Source organism: Triplophysa dalaica, chromosome 7 (assembly GCF_015846415.1).
Source record: "Triplophysa dalaica isolate WHDGS20190420 chromosome 7, ASM1584641v1, whole genome shotgun sequence".
Lineage (NCBI taxonomy): Eukaryota > Metazoa > Chordata > Actinopteri > Cypriniformes > Nemacheilidae > Triplophysa > Triplophysa dalaica.
This window is the reverse complement of record NC_079548.1, coordinates 15,109,364-15,124,290: the sequence shown is the minus strand read 5'-3', so window position 1 is coordinate 15,124,290 and position 14,927 is coordinate 15,109,364. Positions and strand designations below refer to the sequence as shown.

The window sequence follows — 14,927 nt, the reverse complement described above, 5'->3', positions numbered from 1 at the left end:
AATTTGAGAAATGACCAAAGCGATTGAGAAGAACTGTAAACTTTTGCTTTAGTTCTTTATTGTACATAAATTGGTACAGATGACAGTGGAACCAATTTCTTAGACCCATTTTGTACACCCAGTCTAAAAAAGCCGGCTAAACAATGTTCTGTAGCTCACATTCTGTCTGTCGGTTTATATGGTTACTTGTTTTATTACAACAAAAAACATTGTTTGACCTTAAACAGTTGAAGCAAAAATGGAGTTTAACTGCCTTAGTGCTGTTAGCTAGACTAACACAAGCTGGCTTTGTGCAATATAGCAAGCTGCTTATAGATAGATAGATAGATAGATAGATAGATAGATAGATAGATAGATAGATAGATAGATAGATAGATAGATAGATAGATAGATAGATAGATAGATAGATAGATACAGTAACAGGCTTTACATTAAATAACAACAAGTTGCAAATAAGTTTACAGAATACTGCGTCGGAAGTGAAACTGTTTTGACTTCTACAAGTGTGAATCTACAAAATATTGTTTGATTATTTGCACAATGGAATATTTGTACCAAGAAGAACAACAACAGTCAGGCGTGAAGTATTTAGTTTGCAGTTACAGTATATATTGAGTATACATAGATTATTACTATTTAATGTTTTCGATATTTTTTGGAAGTGGACAGAAGAACACAGTCTCTGCAACATCCTGTGGTATCGGCCATATTGTGCAAATGTAAATTAGTAAATGTAAGGATACCAACTTTTGGTTTCTTCAAGTCCTTACAAACGTCACAAAAAACGAGAACCCTTGTTCAGACGATTCAGTCAAGTCGCACGTAACATCAAGATAGTGACATCGTCAAATGACTGCGCGATGTCATACGAACAACAATGACTTAATAAAATAACTTCCAGTTGGCATTTATTTAGCCCGGATGGTAGAAAACCACGTTCTTCCACTGTGTTGTTGGTAGGCAAGAAATGTTAGCAGGCAGATGCTGTAGAGACACGCATGTCTACATTATGCCAATCTCTCAATGCCCACATACTTCAATGCGTCCACTTGACTGTACCTTTAGGAAGATTCAAATAAATCACTAAATTGTTACTCTCACTGAAATACCTACTTGGCCTAGTATTCAATTCTGATGTAACAGTTTTCCTGAAACAAAACATAACCTACCTGTAATCAAAAAACAACTCCTCCCCGCATTGTATGGCTCGCTTGGCGAAGATTCCGATGCGATGATCTCCATTAACCATGACAACTGAAACAACCATTAACATACCAGTATCAAATATCAAGTGTTATTTAGTGCTTTATAATCTGAATGATTTAACTGTACCTTTCGCGTAACAGTTGGGGTTTATAGAGTGATTGGCAAATCGTATTTTATTCCCTTTACGTGTTGCATCCACTACAAAGTCTGTAATGAATCGCAAATACATATCACATTCAAACTGAGACCTGAAGCATATTAAACAAACTCCAAATACGGAAATGGTGTAGATACCATTATTCAAGTTGAACAGAAAGCTGGACATGCACTTGTCATAGATTCTGCCTCTTCTGTCTGCCTCATCCTGGGAAATAAGCTACATACACAGACACAAAGGATGAATCAGATCACCAAGAATGTAACATGTGCTCTTCCCGTGTTTGTGATTTCCACATACCTCTCCACAGTATTCAGAGATGAACTCATTCTTCTGGACTGATTCGCTGATAAATGTACCCCAACCTGCAACATCAGATGGGGCCAGGAGAAGATGCTGGCAAACAGGTCAAAGTTAGCCGGTGCTTCAAGGTATACATATTTGTGTGTGTAAGTTCCGTTTACAGTATCTGGAGTTCAATGCACTGTTTGATCTAAGCCTGTGGTTTTGAATTGTGGAATTATTGTTTTGTATTTTATCTGTTTCCTCACATCACATAGTTAATACCTTCTTGAGTCCTTTCTGGATGCTGCAGTTCTTGCAGGAGATCTGTTTGCTGTCCAAAAGGTGTGTGGTCCCACAGTTCATGCAGAGGTCAGGATCACACTCCCGCACAGCTAGGTAACACGGACACTGCTTGGTGTTACACTGAGTCTTACAGCGACAGCCGGGAAACCGATTCTGACCTACAACCAAAACAAAAAGCAGATTGAAGTTTGAGTGACAGCACCATATGTAAAAGTTGACAGCTATTGTATGTTTGTGCTGGTCAGTTGCTGCTATGTTGGTGCTGCATAACGAACAAAGTCACAGTGTTTTACTTCTCACATGAGTAAACTTGCTAAAAATACTGGGATGCTTTTAAGAAACTTTGTTAGAATCTGAAAAGTATAGACACAGCAGCTCCAAGTGTGTTTTCTGTGCATCGATGCCCTCTAGTGGTTAAAAAGATGCTTTACAATTAAGAAATGACTCGATGTAATAAACAGCCGCGGAAAAAATGTATAGACTTCCAAATGATCATTTAATCAGCATTTCTAGATGTATTGTGTCCAATCCAGTCCAGTGTCTGTTGAATTTCAACAAAATCAAACCTCAGGAGTGACAAAGTCATCCAACAGCAATGTGAAAGACTGACAGCATGAGAAGACTCATGAAAACTGTGATAAAAAATCATAACTTCTCCTAAATACATATACAAGTATTACATACAGAGCATCTTTTCTGTTAATTTGACCTGTTTCTACCGTTTTTATTTTCTGCAAATAAATGCAAATAAAAAGTTTTTTTTTAATTGACAGAATTAAGCAAAAATTATAATTTTACCAAAACAAATACATATAAATAGTAAATTTAGAAAAACTGAAAATAATTTTCAAAAACATTTCGTTAAAGCTTGGATATAAAAAAAAATTGGTTAAAAAAGAATGTTGAACTGTGTTAAGGTTAGCTTAGGAAACAGAAAACAACTCCTATACAACCCAACAACCCAAAACAAAAACGAAAGTCTATGTGCATGAACATGTATTTGTGTAATGTTCATCTGTGTTGAACTCACACTCGCGATTACACTGACAGAACTTCTCACAGAAATTCTGGGTCATCACACAGGGACAGGAGCTGTCACACGGGTGCTCAGGGTGGTCACAAGGCTGATAATTGTAAACCTGACTGGATGAATTGTCTACAATAAAAAAAGACAGCTTGAAAATCGTTTCATCTCATAACATTGTCAGTTTTCTGAGAAATGATCACATATATTTGATGACAGACAGATTATTTCACGTATTTCATGAGTGTCCTTTTCAAAGTGTCATTTAAACCAGTCTAGAAGAATTTCTTACCTTTCTTTAACTGTATCTTTGCCCATAATCTGCAAAGAAAAATAACCATAAATCAGTTCTAGTGTTATAGTGTTTTGCTGTGTTGTGTAACACTTAACATTGGGCGGTGGGAAAGAATCTTGCCTGTGCTTTCTTTTCTTCTTCTGTGGTGATGCCCCACCATCCTCCAGAGGAACATGGTGAATCAGTACCTCTTGCACCGCAAACTCGTATACCTGACGCAATCACACACACATGGATACATTACACACATGAGATGAAGCATTGCAACATGTCACACCCCCAAACACACTACACCCGAATCCCTTAATGAAACATTTAATGAACAGTTAATGGGCTTTAGTCAGAACTCTGAAACCCAACTGTGTCGTAACTGCTCATTATCCTGTTGATCTTTGCCATATGAGCACACACAGACACTAACACATGTGTGCACGGGAAAACACATAATCAAAACAACATTCTTCTAGAAAAAGATTTGGCTCATTCTCTAAATGCAAGAAAAACACACAATTTGAGGTAATGACATTTCCAGTTACCCGAACCACAGGCTTTCCAGGAAAAACACACACGCCGATTCATTTAAACTCAGAGGTTTGTTGTCTTAGCTTTTGAACTTTCTCAACAGCTCCCCATACAGAAACACAGATTTTTTGTTTGATTTTAAATCTATAGTCATTGTGTACAGTTGTTTGTACCTCCCTGCAGGTCTTGGTTCCAATGAGTCGTGCAATAGAGCAGAAGTTATTGAAATATGTGCCATGAAGGACTCTGAACAGAGACTCCTCCGCTCCGCTCCACTGGGAAGGCGCCTCAGACTCCTTTGGTCCTTCCTCGCTTGGTTTCACTTTGGTGGGGCTTGGACATCTAGAGTTTCCCTCTGACGCAAACAAATTGGCTGGTTTACATTCACACATCAAGTCAGTCTGCCACTGTGTCATGAAACTTGTTCTAAATAATTGACCAGATTTGAACATTTCCTATAGACCATTAAGTGATGTAATGTTGTCTAAGTCAAGTTGAGTGATGTATTCTGAGTCCTATACAGACAAACAATCTGTTTCTAATATTATTTCTTGCGTACACTTCCAGCTGATTTTATTAAAAAGCAGTTTTTGGCAGGAGAAAGGAATGTCTGTGTGTTTCATCTGTATTATCTCAGTCTGGATCAACTGACGTTGACCTGTTACGGTAAGATGTTGTCTAGGTTTAGACAATATGGAGGATTTGCAAGTCTTGTTCACTATGTTATTTGTGTATGTACCTGAAGAGCTGGTGGTCTCATGGTCGCTGTCTACTTTTCCCTCGTCGCATGACCCTGAGGGGGTGGGGCCGCTTGAACTTGAGGGGCGGGGCTTTCGGCGCTTACGGCGAGATCTTTGAGACCTCGGTATGTTTAGGTCAGCATACTCTTTTGCCCCTTTCTGCAAATGAAAAGGGGAAAGAAACACAGAAAAGTGAGTGAGAGAAAAATGTGTGTTAAAGATTTGATAATAAATAGGCATTTACCTGCATTTAAAGCCTTACCTGAAGGAGAAAGCAATCCAGTCCACATGGTTCTGTCTCTATTCTGATGTCGTTATTTTTTCTCTTATATACATTAGGAGATGCGTGGAATGCTGTAAAAACAGAATACATTTTTTCCAGTTGCAACTTTTACTGCAGGTGTGACTCAATGTTTATTCTCCACCCAAAAATGAAGATTCTGTCATGAATTTCACACCCTCTAGTTGGTCCAAATCTGTATAAATTTCATTGTTCGGCTAAACACAAAAACATTTTTGGGAAAAATGTTCTGGCACATCATTGACTACCATTGTAGAAAAAAATAAAATGGAAGTCAATGGTGCCCCAGAACTGTCAGTTGGTAACATTCTTCCAAATATCTTTCTCTATGTTCAACCGAGCAAAGAAATGTATACAGATTTGGAATAACTTGAGGGTGAGTAAATGATGACAGAATTTTCCTTTTTAGGTTCTTAAGAGTAGTATCTCTTTAAATGCAACATGAGGTGCACTGTACATCATTTGCATTTACTGAAGGACAACACATATAAAACTAATAATTATCTCTATATAATAAAAACGGCAAAAACATATAAATTCTCACGGTGAAGAAAACAGTCGTATTTGAAGCAGCGGCGACAGAAAAGTGTGTGAAAAGAGTGCAGACTTTGCTCCCTCTGAACAGATTTGGCCAACGGTCCGTCTATGTTGGGAGTGCAGAGAGGAGGCAACTTCACAATGTTGGAGGGCTCCAGAAGATCCTTATACCTGCAGGAGCCAGAGACAAAAAAACAACATTACAAATAACAGCATTACTTGTTATTCATGAATAAATGTTTTAATGTAAAAAAAGCATGCTCATTTAAACTTAGATAAACTAGACTTGGCTCTGTACACTGTAGTAGGCTTTGTAAGACATGTTTTTACTGCTCTTATGCTTTTGTTGTCCTAAAGTTGACCCAATTGCTTCCATTGTTTACCCAACTTGTAAGTCGCTTTGGATGAAAGTGTCTGCTAAATGACTAAATGTAATGTAATGTTATACTTTTAAAGGCCCCTAATCCAGAAAACGTACTTTTAAATGATGTTTGAATATATGTGTGTAAGAAGTGTGTGTACAGAACCATCCTAGAACCATCATTTTTAAATTTAATATTTTTTTTTAAATCCCTGATAAACCTCAACTGTCCTCTTGAACGAGCTGTCGCATTCTCTCAGTAACCAGTTGTCACATTGGTTAACGCACTTTCCTGTTGCTCATTGGTAAGAGCATTACGTTAACAAAGCAAGGTTGTGGGTTCGATCCCGAGGGATTGCAAATACCTATGTAAAATGTATAGGATAAAGCAATGTAAGTCGCTTTGGATAAAAGTGTCTGCTAAATGTAAAATGTAAATGGTTAAGCTCTGCCATGCTGATGGACTGCGCTGTCTCTTCAGTTTTTATAGATAGGATGCGTTTGTCCCGTATTGTCACTTATAAAAAACAATGTGCACGTTGAAAAGACATAACGTGTTTGTAGAATTCACTTATAGAGAGCAGGTTTTCATTTTTTATAGATATGATGTACGTATCATGTTAACTTTCATTTAAAAGAGCATTTTGCCAGATTTAAAGACGTACCGCGTTTGTGCAACCACCAGTTTTTAAACAAATAACACTTTAGTCTTATTTACTCTCACTTATACAAAACTATGTGATTGGTTTTTAAAGATGAGACTTAATGACCATTCGCTTATTGACCATTCTCTTCAGTTTTGTTGTGACTGGAAGCACCTGCCCTTTCTGCTGGAAAGGAGGCGGAGACCAGCAGTTCATTTGCATTTAAAGAGACACACACCAAAACGGCCTATTTTTCCTCACAGGCAAAAATGGACATGAAGGGCACAGCATAATAAAAGATCTGTGGAGTATTTTGAGCTGAAACTTCACAGACACATTCTGTGGACTCTTAAGATTTATATGACATTTTGTAAAAGGACAGTTTATACACTTTTAAAGTTTTAACGCTATAAAGTGTTGCAACTGTTCTACACACATAACAGCATTAAATACAAGTTATCACGCTGAACAACTCTCACCCTCCAATTTCCCCCTACCAGCGGAAATGATATTAAATGAGCAAAGCTGGTGGAACGCACAGTAATGACATGAAACAGTAAACAGTTGAATGATATCTGACTGTGACAGCTCTTTGTTTCCAGTGCTGCAGCAGCTGCACTCCCACTGACAGCAGCTTCCCATAAACCTTCATTTCACAGGCACTACATAATCTTTCTTCAAACACAAGTGGAAGAATTTGAGTTGTCTTTGCTGTTGCACTCTGGGCCATTTTTTGGATTTCCGCCTGAATTTGGCATACCCAATTTAAAATGTAAACCAAAACCACATACAGTTGTGTAAATACAAAATGTGTGATTCATATTCCAGTAAACCGCACATAATTTCATAAAACAGAGCTGAAAGTGATAAACATTATTGTATGTGTTGTCAGTCCAATAAAAAAGACACAAAAATAAAGGCGCTTTTTGATTTATTTTCTAAAGTCTGTTTTTGAAAGGGTATTACTCTGAGCCTGAGGGGCTCAGGAACCCGCAGACAATTGTTCTTGACTCCAACAGGTCTCAGCAAATAGAAGAAGAATTATTTTTTTCTCTATCATGTGGTATTCAAATATTATTCTAAAGCAACTCAAGTGTCCTTTTTTCGAAATTTCCGCCTGAATTTGGCATACCCAATATGAAACAGAGCCCATTTCCACATACAGTGGAAAAAATGGAAATTTTTCATCTAATTTCAAAGTAAACCTCTCAAAATTGCATGTTACACAGCTGAAAGTGCATGTAATAAGCGAAACATGGTGTTGAGTTTACTTGTGGTGTTTTGGTCCGCCTCCCCTATTGCACATTGCCCTTTCTCAGCCTCTGATTCGAGTATTTGGACAAATGAGGGGTCTACGTAGAGGTCAGTGTCTGTGCTCCGTTTAATATGTATCGCATGTGGATCGAGAGAGGTTCAGATATTTAAACAGAATATAAGTTTTTATGTCATGTTGCTAAAGCAACACGTTGATGGGAGACATTGGAAGCGGATATTTCACTTGTAGCCTGTGTTCTGTCACCCGTTCCGTATACGGGACACCTAAGTTGGCGTCAATATTGTGCATGTAATTTCTAATCGAATCATGACAAACTATGGAACATTGGAAAGGTCTAAGACTCTAGAGTACTGATTTCTTTGGGTTTTTTTTATAACTTATGTAGGGAGAGTATTTAAATTTTTGAGTGTGCTTAGATTTTTTGTTATCCTTTTACGACCCGTATTTTTTTAATGTATTTTTTAATCAAAGAAAAACATAAACTTTTTTTATTTATTTTTTTACAATAAACTACCTTTTAAAAAAAATTTAGTGTGATTTTTGTTTTTTTAGCAATAATCAGCTGCTTTTCTTTTTCAAATGAGACCAACCGTAAGTTTGTATTACAAATAATTTTGAGTTACCGCCATTTAAGTTCCAACATGCGTTTTCAGGCTCCGACAGTTAACAGAACCACGAAAAGGTTGGAAAGGATTTTTTTGTAGAAAACAACCTAACTAAAAAGATTATGTAGCATTTGTGGCTAAGTCTAATGGTGGGATCTAGTTATTAGATTAGATTTTCGATGAATGTGTGGTTTGTTGATAAATATCATTGTCATACATCATAATTCATTCGGCTTGCTTTCAATCCGTGGTAAAATATCAAGAAATCCAACTGGAGATCTATATTCTGTAGAAATGCGCTTTCATTTGATATATAACTTAACATATTATAACATTTTATGTTGGACATATTTGAGTGTTATGAAAAATGTTCATCATCATAAACATATGATTTTAAAGGGGCTATGACATGGGGATATTATGAATTTCAGCCTAAATACGTTATTTTACAATTCACAATAAATGACAAAATTGTGCACTTCTCCAGAAACTAGAGACTCTAAGCTTTCAAATGATACCACAAATACTTTTATGAGATTAACAGGTGAATGGGTTAATTTCATAGTGTCTGCAGAGAGTACTCTTTGAAACAAAGTTTGAATTCAGGTGAGCTGCCTTAAGATAACACTCAATGAAATAAGCTGGAACGCATAAGCTTATGTTGTATCTTATGTATCTCCCTATATATTAAAAAAAATCAGTGATTCGTTAATAAAGAGCTTATGTGTTATTTTGCAAACACACACTTATGTTTAGCCAAGGTGCTCATTTCATGGCCCTTTCTCTCTTTGCTCTCACAAGGTCTCTACCAAAGTAACTTATATGAAGTTACAAAAGAGTTCAGATGTTTCATAACAGGACTTACTTGTTCTTGAGCTCCTTCTCTGTGCCTTTGTAAGGAAACATAGATGCAATTGCTGTGAAAATTTTGTTGTGGGGAGTCTTTTTATCGGTGGTAAGTTCTCTTTCTGGTGGTGGAAAAACAAGAGACAGAATCAGAACAGAACTGTCCAGAATTTTGTATTTAAAACAATCATTTGTTTTAACAGTAAACGTCTACCCGAGGATAAAAAATCGACACATGTTTTAACTTTTTCTGCGTAACGAAGGTCAAATGAATTCATTAAATGTAATGTCATTGTGCACAGCTCCTGTCAAGATCCAGAAAAGTATAAAACAGACATATGAATTGACATAACAGCATGCAGGTTTCGAATGACATTATGGTGAGTAAATAATGTCAACTTTCAATAGAAGTGTACTTTCTTTTTTCATTGAATTAGCCCTTTGAGACCAAAATAAAAGGGTAAGAGTGTATGGTGAAGTTAGGAACAGAGTGTGGTGTAACTGGATACTGGGCTTAAACAAACTGAATGAACTCACTGAACACATACTGTACACACTGATGACATGTGAGCTCTGATCTGTTTGCTGTTTTCCACTGAAATTCAACTCCATGCTTAATATAGTACAGCACCAATGATTCTATATTAGATTTTTGAGAATGAACTAATCCAGACTTTCTTTTCTTGGTGTGTGGTGTCAATTTTAGGGGCTCATAACGTCCTCCGCTTACCTTCAGCACTGCTGCTGCTCTTCATCTCGAAGAAGCCCACTTTAGACTCCTCTGGACTTTCTGCTGGACTTTTCTGCATCCCTCTCTCCTCCTTATCCTCTTCTCCACTCTCCTCTCCCTCCTCCTCCAGGTCTGAGTATTGACTCAATGCCTCCACCAGCTCTTTGAAGATCTCGTCATTTATGAAGCCCCCCTCTGTCATCAGAGTATAAGACATTGGGTAACACTACCCATCTAAACCTTTACAAACACATAGTTTCTTTATATTACAACAAGAACGACACAATGAACAAAAAGTTAAATGGTTAAAAAATACAAAGAATTAGCTGTGTTTGAGTGTTGAGGATCAATAAATCCGTTCACATCTATTCAATTCTTAGTTTAGATTATCAGTCAAAATCTGAATTTGTAATGTGCCATTTATCATCCATGCAGCATGACAATGTTTCAGTATAACAACTAAAGGTTATATTGGTTTTAAAAATGATTGAAAGTCATGTGTCTATTAAGTGAAAAAGAGATATACTACAATATAATCAAGTGGACTTTCATGCTACAATAGCAAATATATAAATAGAGAGCATTTGTAATCACGGAAGGAGCCACTCACCTCGGTCCCCATGAACCCCATCATAATTATCAATGAGTTCCTCAAGGAAAGTCTCATCCTGTTCTAACACCTCATCTCCCATGTAAGGAATATTATGCAGAAATGTCTCATCTTCCACCTCAGAAAGAATAAACACGCTGACAGTGAGAACTAGAGAGGGGGCTGTGATTTCATAAATGCTTTGTACTGCTTCCATATATGTTCGCGCTTCCTTTAAACGACTGATAAATGCAGTCTTATGTTTAGGTGTGCGTGTTTGTGGGTGGATTTTTCAATATCATATCTATATTTATGTCTGTTGACATGACAGCATGGGCATTTAAACATGCACATCCTCCACCTGTGAGATGATTTCTAAAAGAAACATGCTTAGAGCTGTCAGAACATATGAATCCACCGCTGCAGGGTGACCTACTTTAGAAATGACCCGTATCAAAAAAAAATCTCTTTTCAACCCCTTGCTTTCTCTCTCACAGTGCATACACAGGCTGCTAATGGTCATGATGAGTGCTTTTCATGTGTGTAAAACTGTGTGTGCGCTTATTGTCTCTATCCAGTACCATAAAGTTCTGCTGCAAAGGGGACCAGGAGTTCATGAATGGTATCCCAGCAACAGTTGTCAAGGGACGCATGGCAACTGCCTGGTTCGGAAAAGACGGAAAGCCGAACTCCACCATGCACAACTGTGATTGGACAGGAAAGGCAGGAAAACAGAGTCAGTGTGTCATTTAAATTTATGAGAGCATAGAACAGGGGTTTTCAAACTTTAGGATGCCAAGGACCCCCAAATATGATTAAACTTTTGTGAGGGACCCCCTCTTCTAACATATATAGCATCTATATTTTTTCTATGTAAAGAAACATTTAAATAGTCGGCAACTATTACATTTGAGTCCCAAAAAAGAAACTATAGGGAGAAAAACTCACTAGAAAGATTCAAATATAAAAAAATCTGGAAACTATCAATAGCAAAAAAGCAAAAAAACGCTGTGGACCTTTATCATTCTTCTGGGGGACCCCTTGCAACCTTCTGGAGGCCCCCTGGGGGTCCCCAGACCCCAGTTTGAAAACCCCTGGCATTGAAGACCCAAATCTAGTAATCTGCTAACTTCAACTGCTATTCATTGTATATTAATTCTACAACTATTAGGTCTTATAGGCATAATATAAAATTGGAATACATTGCCAACAAAAAATTACATCACTGCATGTCAATGATTATTATGGCTGTCATATAATTTTATTATGTATTATATCTGGTGAACACAATGTTCGGATGTTTTGTTTTCCAGTTCTGGTGAATTCAGCATCCAACTGTGCTGGTATGTGAAGGAATCTCTGTATTCCACAGAGAACACGGCTCTGCTGTGCCCACAGGCACTTTTATTGTGGATATCACAGAAACATTATTAAGCGGTTGCTTGGCAATCATACAAATACAATTTTGGCAAAAAGCTATTTTATGCTTGCATTTCTTTCTAGTCTGCTGCAATACTTGCCCCGTCTAATTAATTAACTGTGCCACAGTATCCATTACTAACTAGAATATGATGAAGTGAAAGGTAAACTGTGGCGCCTGATCTGAGTCACTGCTGGTATTTTGTTAAGACTAAATGAGGTTAGGGAAAATGTTTGGGTAAGGCTGACTACGTATCGATCCAGCTCAAGAATCAGCTAGGAGGGACGGAATGGTGCAGAATTGATCTTGTCAGTCACAATAAAGCCATCACTGTCACAATGATTGACACCTGTTAGTGGTGAACATTCCCCACCCCACAAACCCCTCTTGCCTTTTTGATGGGCAGAAAGCTACTGGGGGTGGACAGAGGGATGGTCTGGATTCTGAGCTTAGACCATTCCTCATTCAACAGCTCAGTTTTTTCTTCAATCTTACGCCGATTAGACTGGAACAGTGCCTGTGAGAAACACAAATATGCACATAAAGAGTGAATTATGAAATTAGAACGGTATAAAATAATGTGAAGTGAAAAAGGAAAGCAAATCTCAAAAATTGGTATGATGGGAGTAAAGGAGAATTAGACAAGATTAAAAGACCTTCTACCTTAACTCCCTCAGCTTTGCGGAAGCGTTTTAACTGTCTTAACCTCATGTACTCAGACTTCACTCTCTTCTTCCATTTCAGCAGACTGCGGGGGGGCTTTGCAGTGCAGGGCAGGGGATCTGACACCTCCTCCATCACTCTCCTCTGGGAACAAATAAAGGATCAATTTTTATATATGAAAGACTGAGAAATATAAAGCATGTTAGGAGGAACAAAACTGTTTATTACTGGATCAAGTGTAGGCCAATTTCACATAGTGGTGGGCTTGTGTTGTTTTTTGTTGTTTCACTGAAATGCTCTATAATCAACATACAACGTAAAGAGGAAAGAGAACTGCATGGGGCATTACATTTTTTTTTAAACTTACTAACATCAGCCATTGCATCTTTATGTGAAATCAAAAACATTGTCTATGAGGTGATGAGTTACTGTAAGACGTGACTCATTCTCTCTCTCTCTCTCTCTCTCTCTCACGCACAAACTCACGCACAAACACACACACACACACACACACACACACACACGTAGTAAAGACCAATAAATCGCATGACTTTAACTTTATCATTCACCAGTGGTGACTTCACGAAGGACTGACCGCCCCCTGCAGTCCACAAAACAGAACTAACATTCCGCATTACAGCATATTTAAAGGTCTCTACTCCATCGCGTAATTTAAATGAATCAAATGGTTAAAACACACTTTATTAAATCTGCTCTTTTCACAAAAGAACGGCAGCGTTCACATACATAGTTAAACTGCCTATGCAAAGCACACAAGTGACACAGTGATCGGAAAAACGGGCCCCTCTCACGCACGCACATCCACAGAGTAGAAGTGGGCGTGTCTCTCTCACGAGCCCATTTCACCACGGTGCGGATAAGTGCGTAGTACACTTTTCTCCATTTCATAACCACCCAATGCAGTTTTCTCGAACTTTCGATAGACTGCAAGGAAATAAAAATGATTATTTTGGTAAGACGAACGTACAGCTACAAAAACCCGCCTATCAACAACCGCTGGAAACATGGGGCGCGAGCGAAGGCGTTTTAATGATACGCAAAGCTTCGACAGCACAACATGCTGAAAATACTCGCTCGCACAGACACCGCGAACGGAAGTAAACCACACGAGCCGAGACGATATACGTGTCATATGCACGCACAATCTCTCTAACGCACATGTTGGAAAATGATACCGATCGTCGCTGTCGCAGTTTTAAATACCTTGAGAGTCCCTGCTCCTTCCTTTAAATCCTAGCGAATCGGGTTGCGCAGCTAAGAAGCCCAAAACGTCCTGTAGTAAAAACGATGTCCTGGCTACAGAGCCCCTGCAGATATCGGTGCCGAAGTGTTGACGGATGCAGGGATTCCTCGGTCGCCCGTAAGCATGTCGAGATTGTAGTTGTACACTTACGAGCTGCGCACTTGGTTGGCACGGTCAAAGCAGAGAGTGACGTCTTTATTATGAACACACTCCAGCTCTCTGGCTGGACCACTGGCTGGCGCACGAGGAAAAATAATTATCTGAATAATTAATAGCCTTACTGCTTACTTATGTCCGAGCTGAAGAAATATTATGCATAGAAACATTATACTAGCAGGGGAATAGTAATAAATAATAATAATAGTAAAAATAAGCGATATAAATTATCGTGCCACTACTACTGAGTTACACACCAATAAGTTGAAGTATCTTACACGTAGAAGTGGTTAATTACAGCTTTATCATTTATATTTAGAATGACATTACAAATTGTTGAAGTAGCTTAAGTTATGCAGTTTTAAATTATAGACGACATACATTCACGTAGATATATGGATTTTTTGAGGTCTCTGTGCAGAGGGTTTGAGGGCACAATGCTGTAGTTGCGCTGCTCCGTTAAGATCCGCTACACAACGCTGAGAGAGTGACAATGCAGTTAGCTGCACGTCACGTGGGCCAACGGGAACGCGCTTAGAGCTAGAGAAGCAAAGTAAAGTATATTTTAATTTTGTGACTTCCATGGCTTCTAATAATATCAGTAGTAGTAGTACAGATGCTACAACTAGGTGTGCATGTCCAACTGAAATGAGTGCCACTACTACAACAACAACAGAAATAAACACTGTGACAACAACAACTGTTAAAATGATAATAAAATTGGTGAATAAATAAGAATTATTAAAAACTTCCGACAGATGTTTTTTGTCAAACCACAAGATGGCGACAAGTAGCTATTTACACACGAACCTTCAGCTTCTATTATTCCATGCCCAGAGTGTACAACATTACCTGTTTAATTTACTATTTATGTTGACAAAAGGAGCATTTGAAAATAGATATAAAAGATAATTATGGTACATTGAAATTATACATATTTATAACAGAGTTAATACCAATACGCTACTGAATATTCAGCCTATGGTATTGCTTTGAGGCACCG

At 38.0% G+C, this 14,927-nt stretch overlaps 1 protein-coding gene across 4 annotated transcripts; it reads right to left on the bottom strand.

The window, feature by feature from the left end:
• Positions 1–34: 34 nt before the first annotated feature.
• ezh1 (enhancer of zeste 1 polycomb repressive complex 2 subunit) lies at positions 35–14,446 on the bottom strand. Of its 4 annotated transcripts, none has more exons than XM_056753172.1 (21): positions 14,306–14,444; positions 13,729–14,003; positions 12,505–12,648; positions 12,233–12,358; positions 11,003–11,125; positions 10,443–10,560; positions 9,833–10,027; positions 9,122–9,224; positions 5,378–5,541; positions 4,795–4,886; positions 4,532–4,691; positions 3,966–4,147; positions 3,391–3,482; positions 3,268–3,296; positions 2,982–3,107; positions 1,931–2,109; positions 1,664–1,759; positions 1,501–1,582; positions 1,333–1,413; positions 1,170–1,254; positions 35–1,059 (listed from the first exon to the last, which is right to left on the bottom strand). In XM_056753172.1, the coding sequence occupies exons 3-21, from the start codon at positions 12,637–12,639 to the stop codon at positions 1,008–1,010; spliced, it is 2,220 nt and encodes a 739-aa protein (XP_056609150.1). In that variant the 5' UTR covers positions 12,640–12,648; positions 13,729–14,003; positions 14,306–14,444; the 3' UTR covers positions 35–1,007. The 4 variants fall into 4 exon arrangements, with proteins under 4 accessions (XP_056609150.1, XP_056609151.1, XP_056609152.1 ...); XM_056753173.1 differs by lacking the exon at positions 14,306–14,444 and adding an exon at positions 12,733–12,802 and having other exon boundaries at positions 13,729–14,292; XM_056753174.1 differs by lacking the exon at positions 13,729–14,003 and having other exon boundaries at positions 14,306–14,446.
• Between the last annotated feature and the right edge of the window lie 481 nt (positions 14,447–14,927).

Bases quoted from the DNA above. Each gene is read 5' to 3' on its own strand.
- ezh1 (XM_056753174.1), bottom strand. From the start codon at position 12,639: ATGGAGGAGGTGTCAGATCCCCTGCCCTGCACTGCAAAGCCCCCCCGC. The intron at 9,225-9,832 runs GTAAGCGGAGGA...TTCCACCACCAG, and splicing joins GAGCAGCAGCAGTGCTGAAG to AAAGAGAACTTACCACCGAT. The intron at 3,483-3,965 runs GTACAAACAACT...TGATTGCGTCAG, and splicing joins GAACCAAGACCTGCAGGGAG to GTATACGAGTTTGCGGTGCA.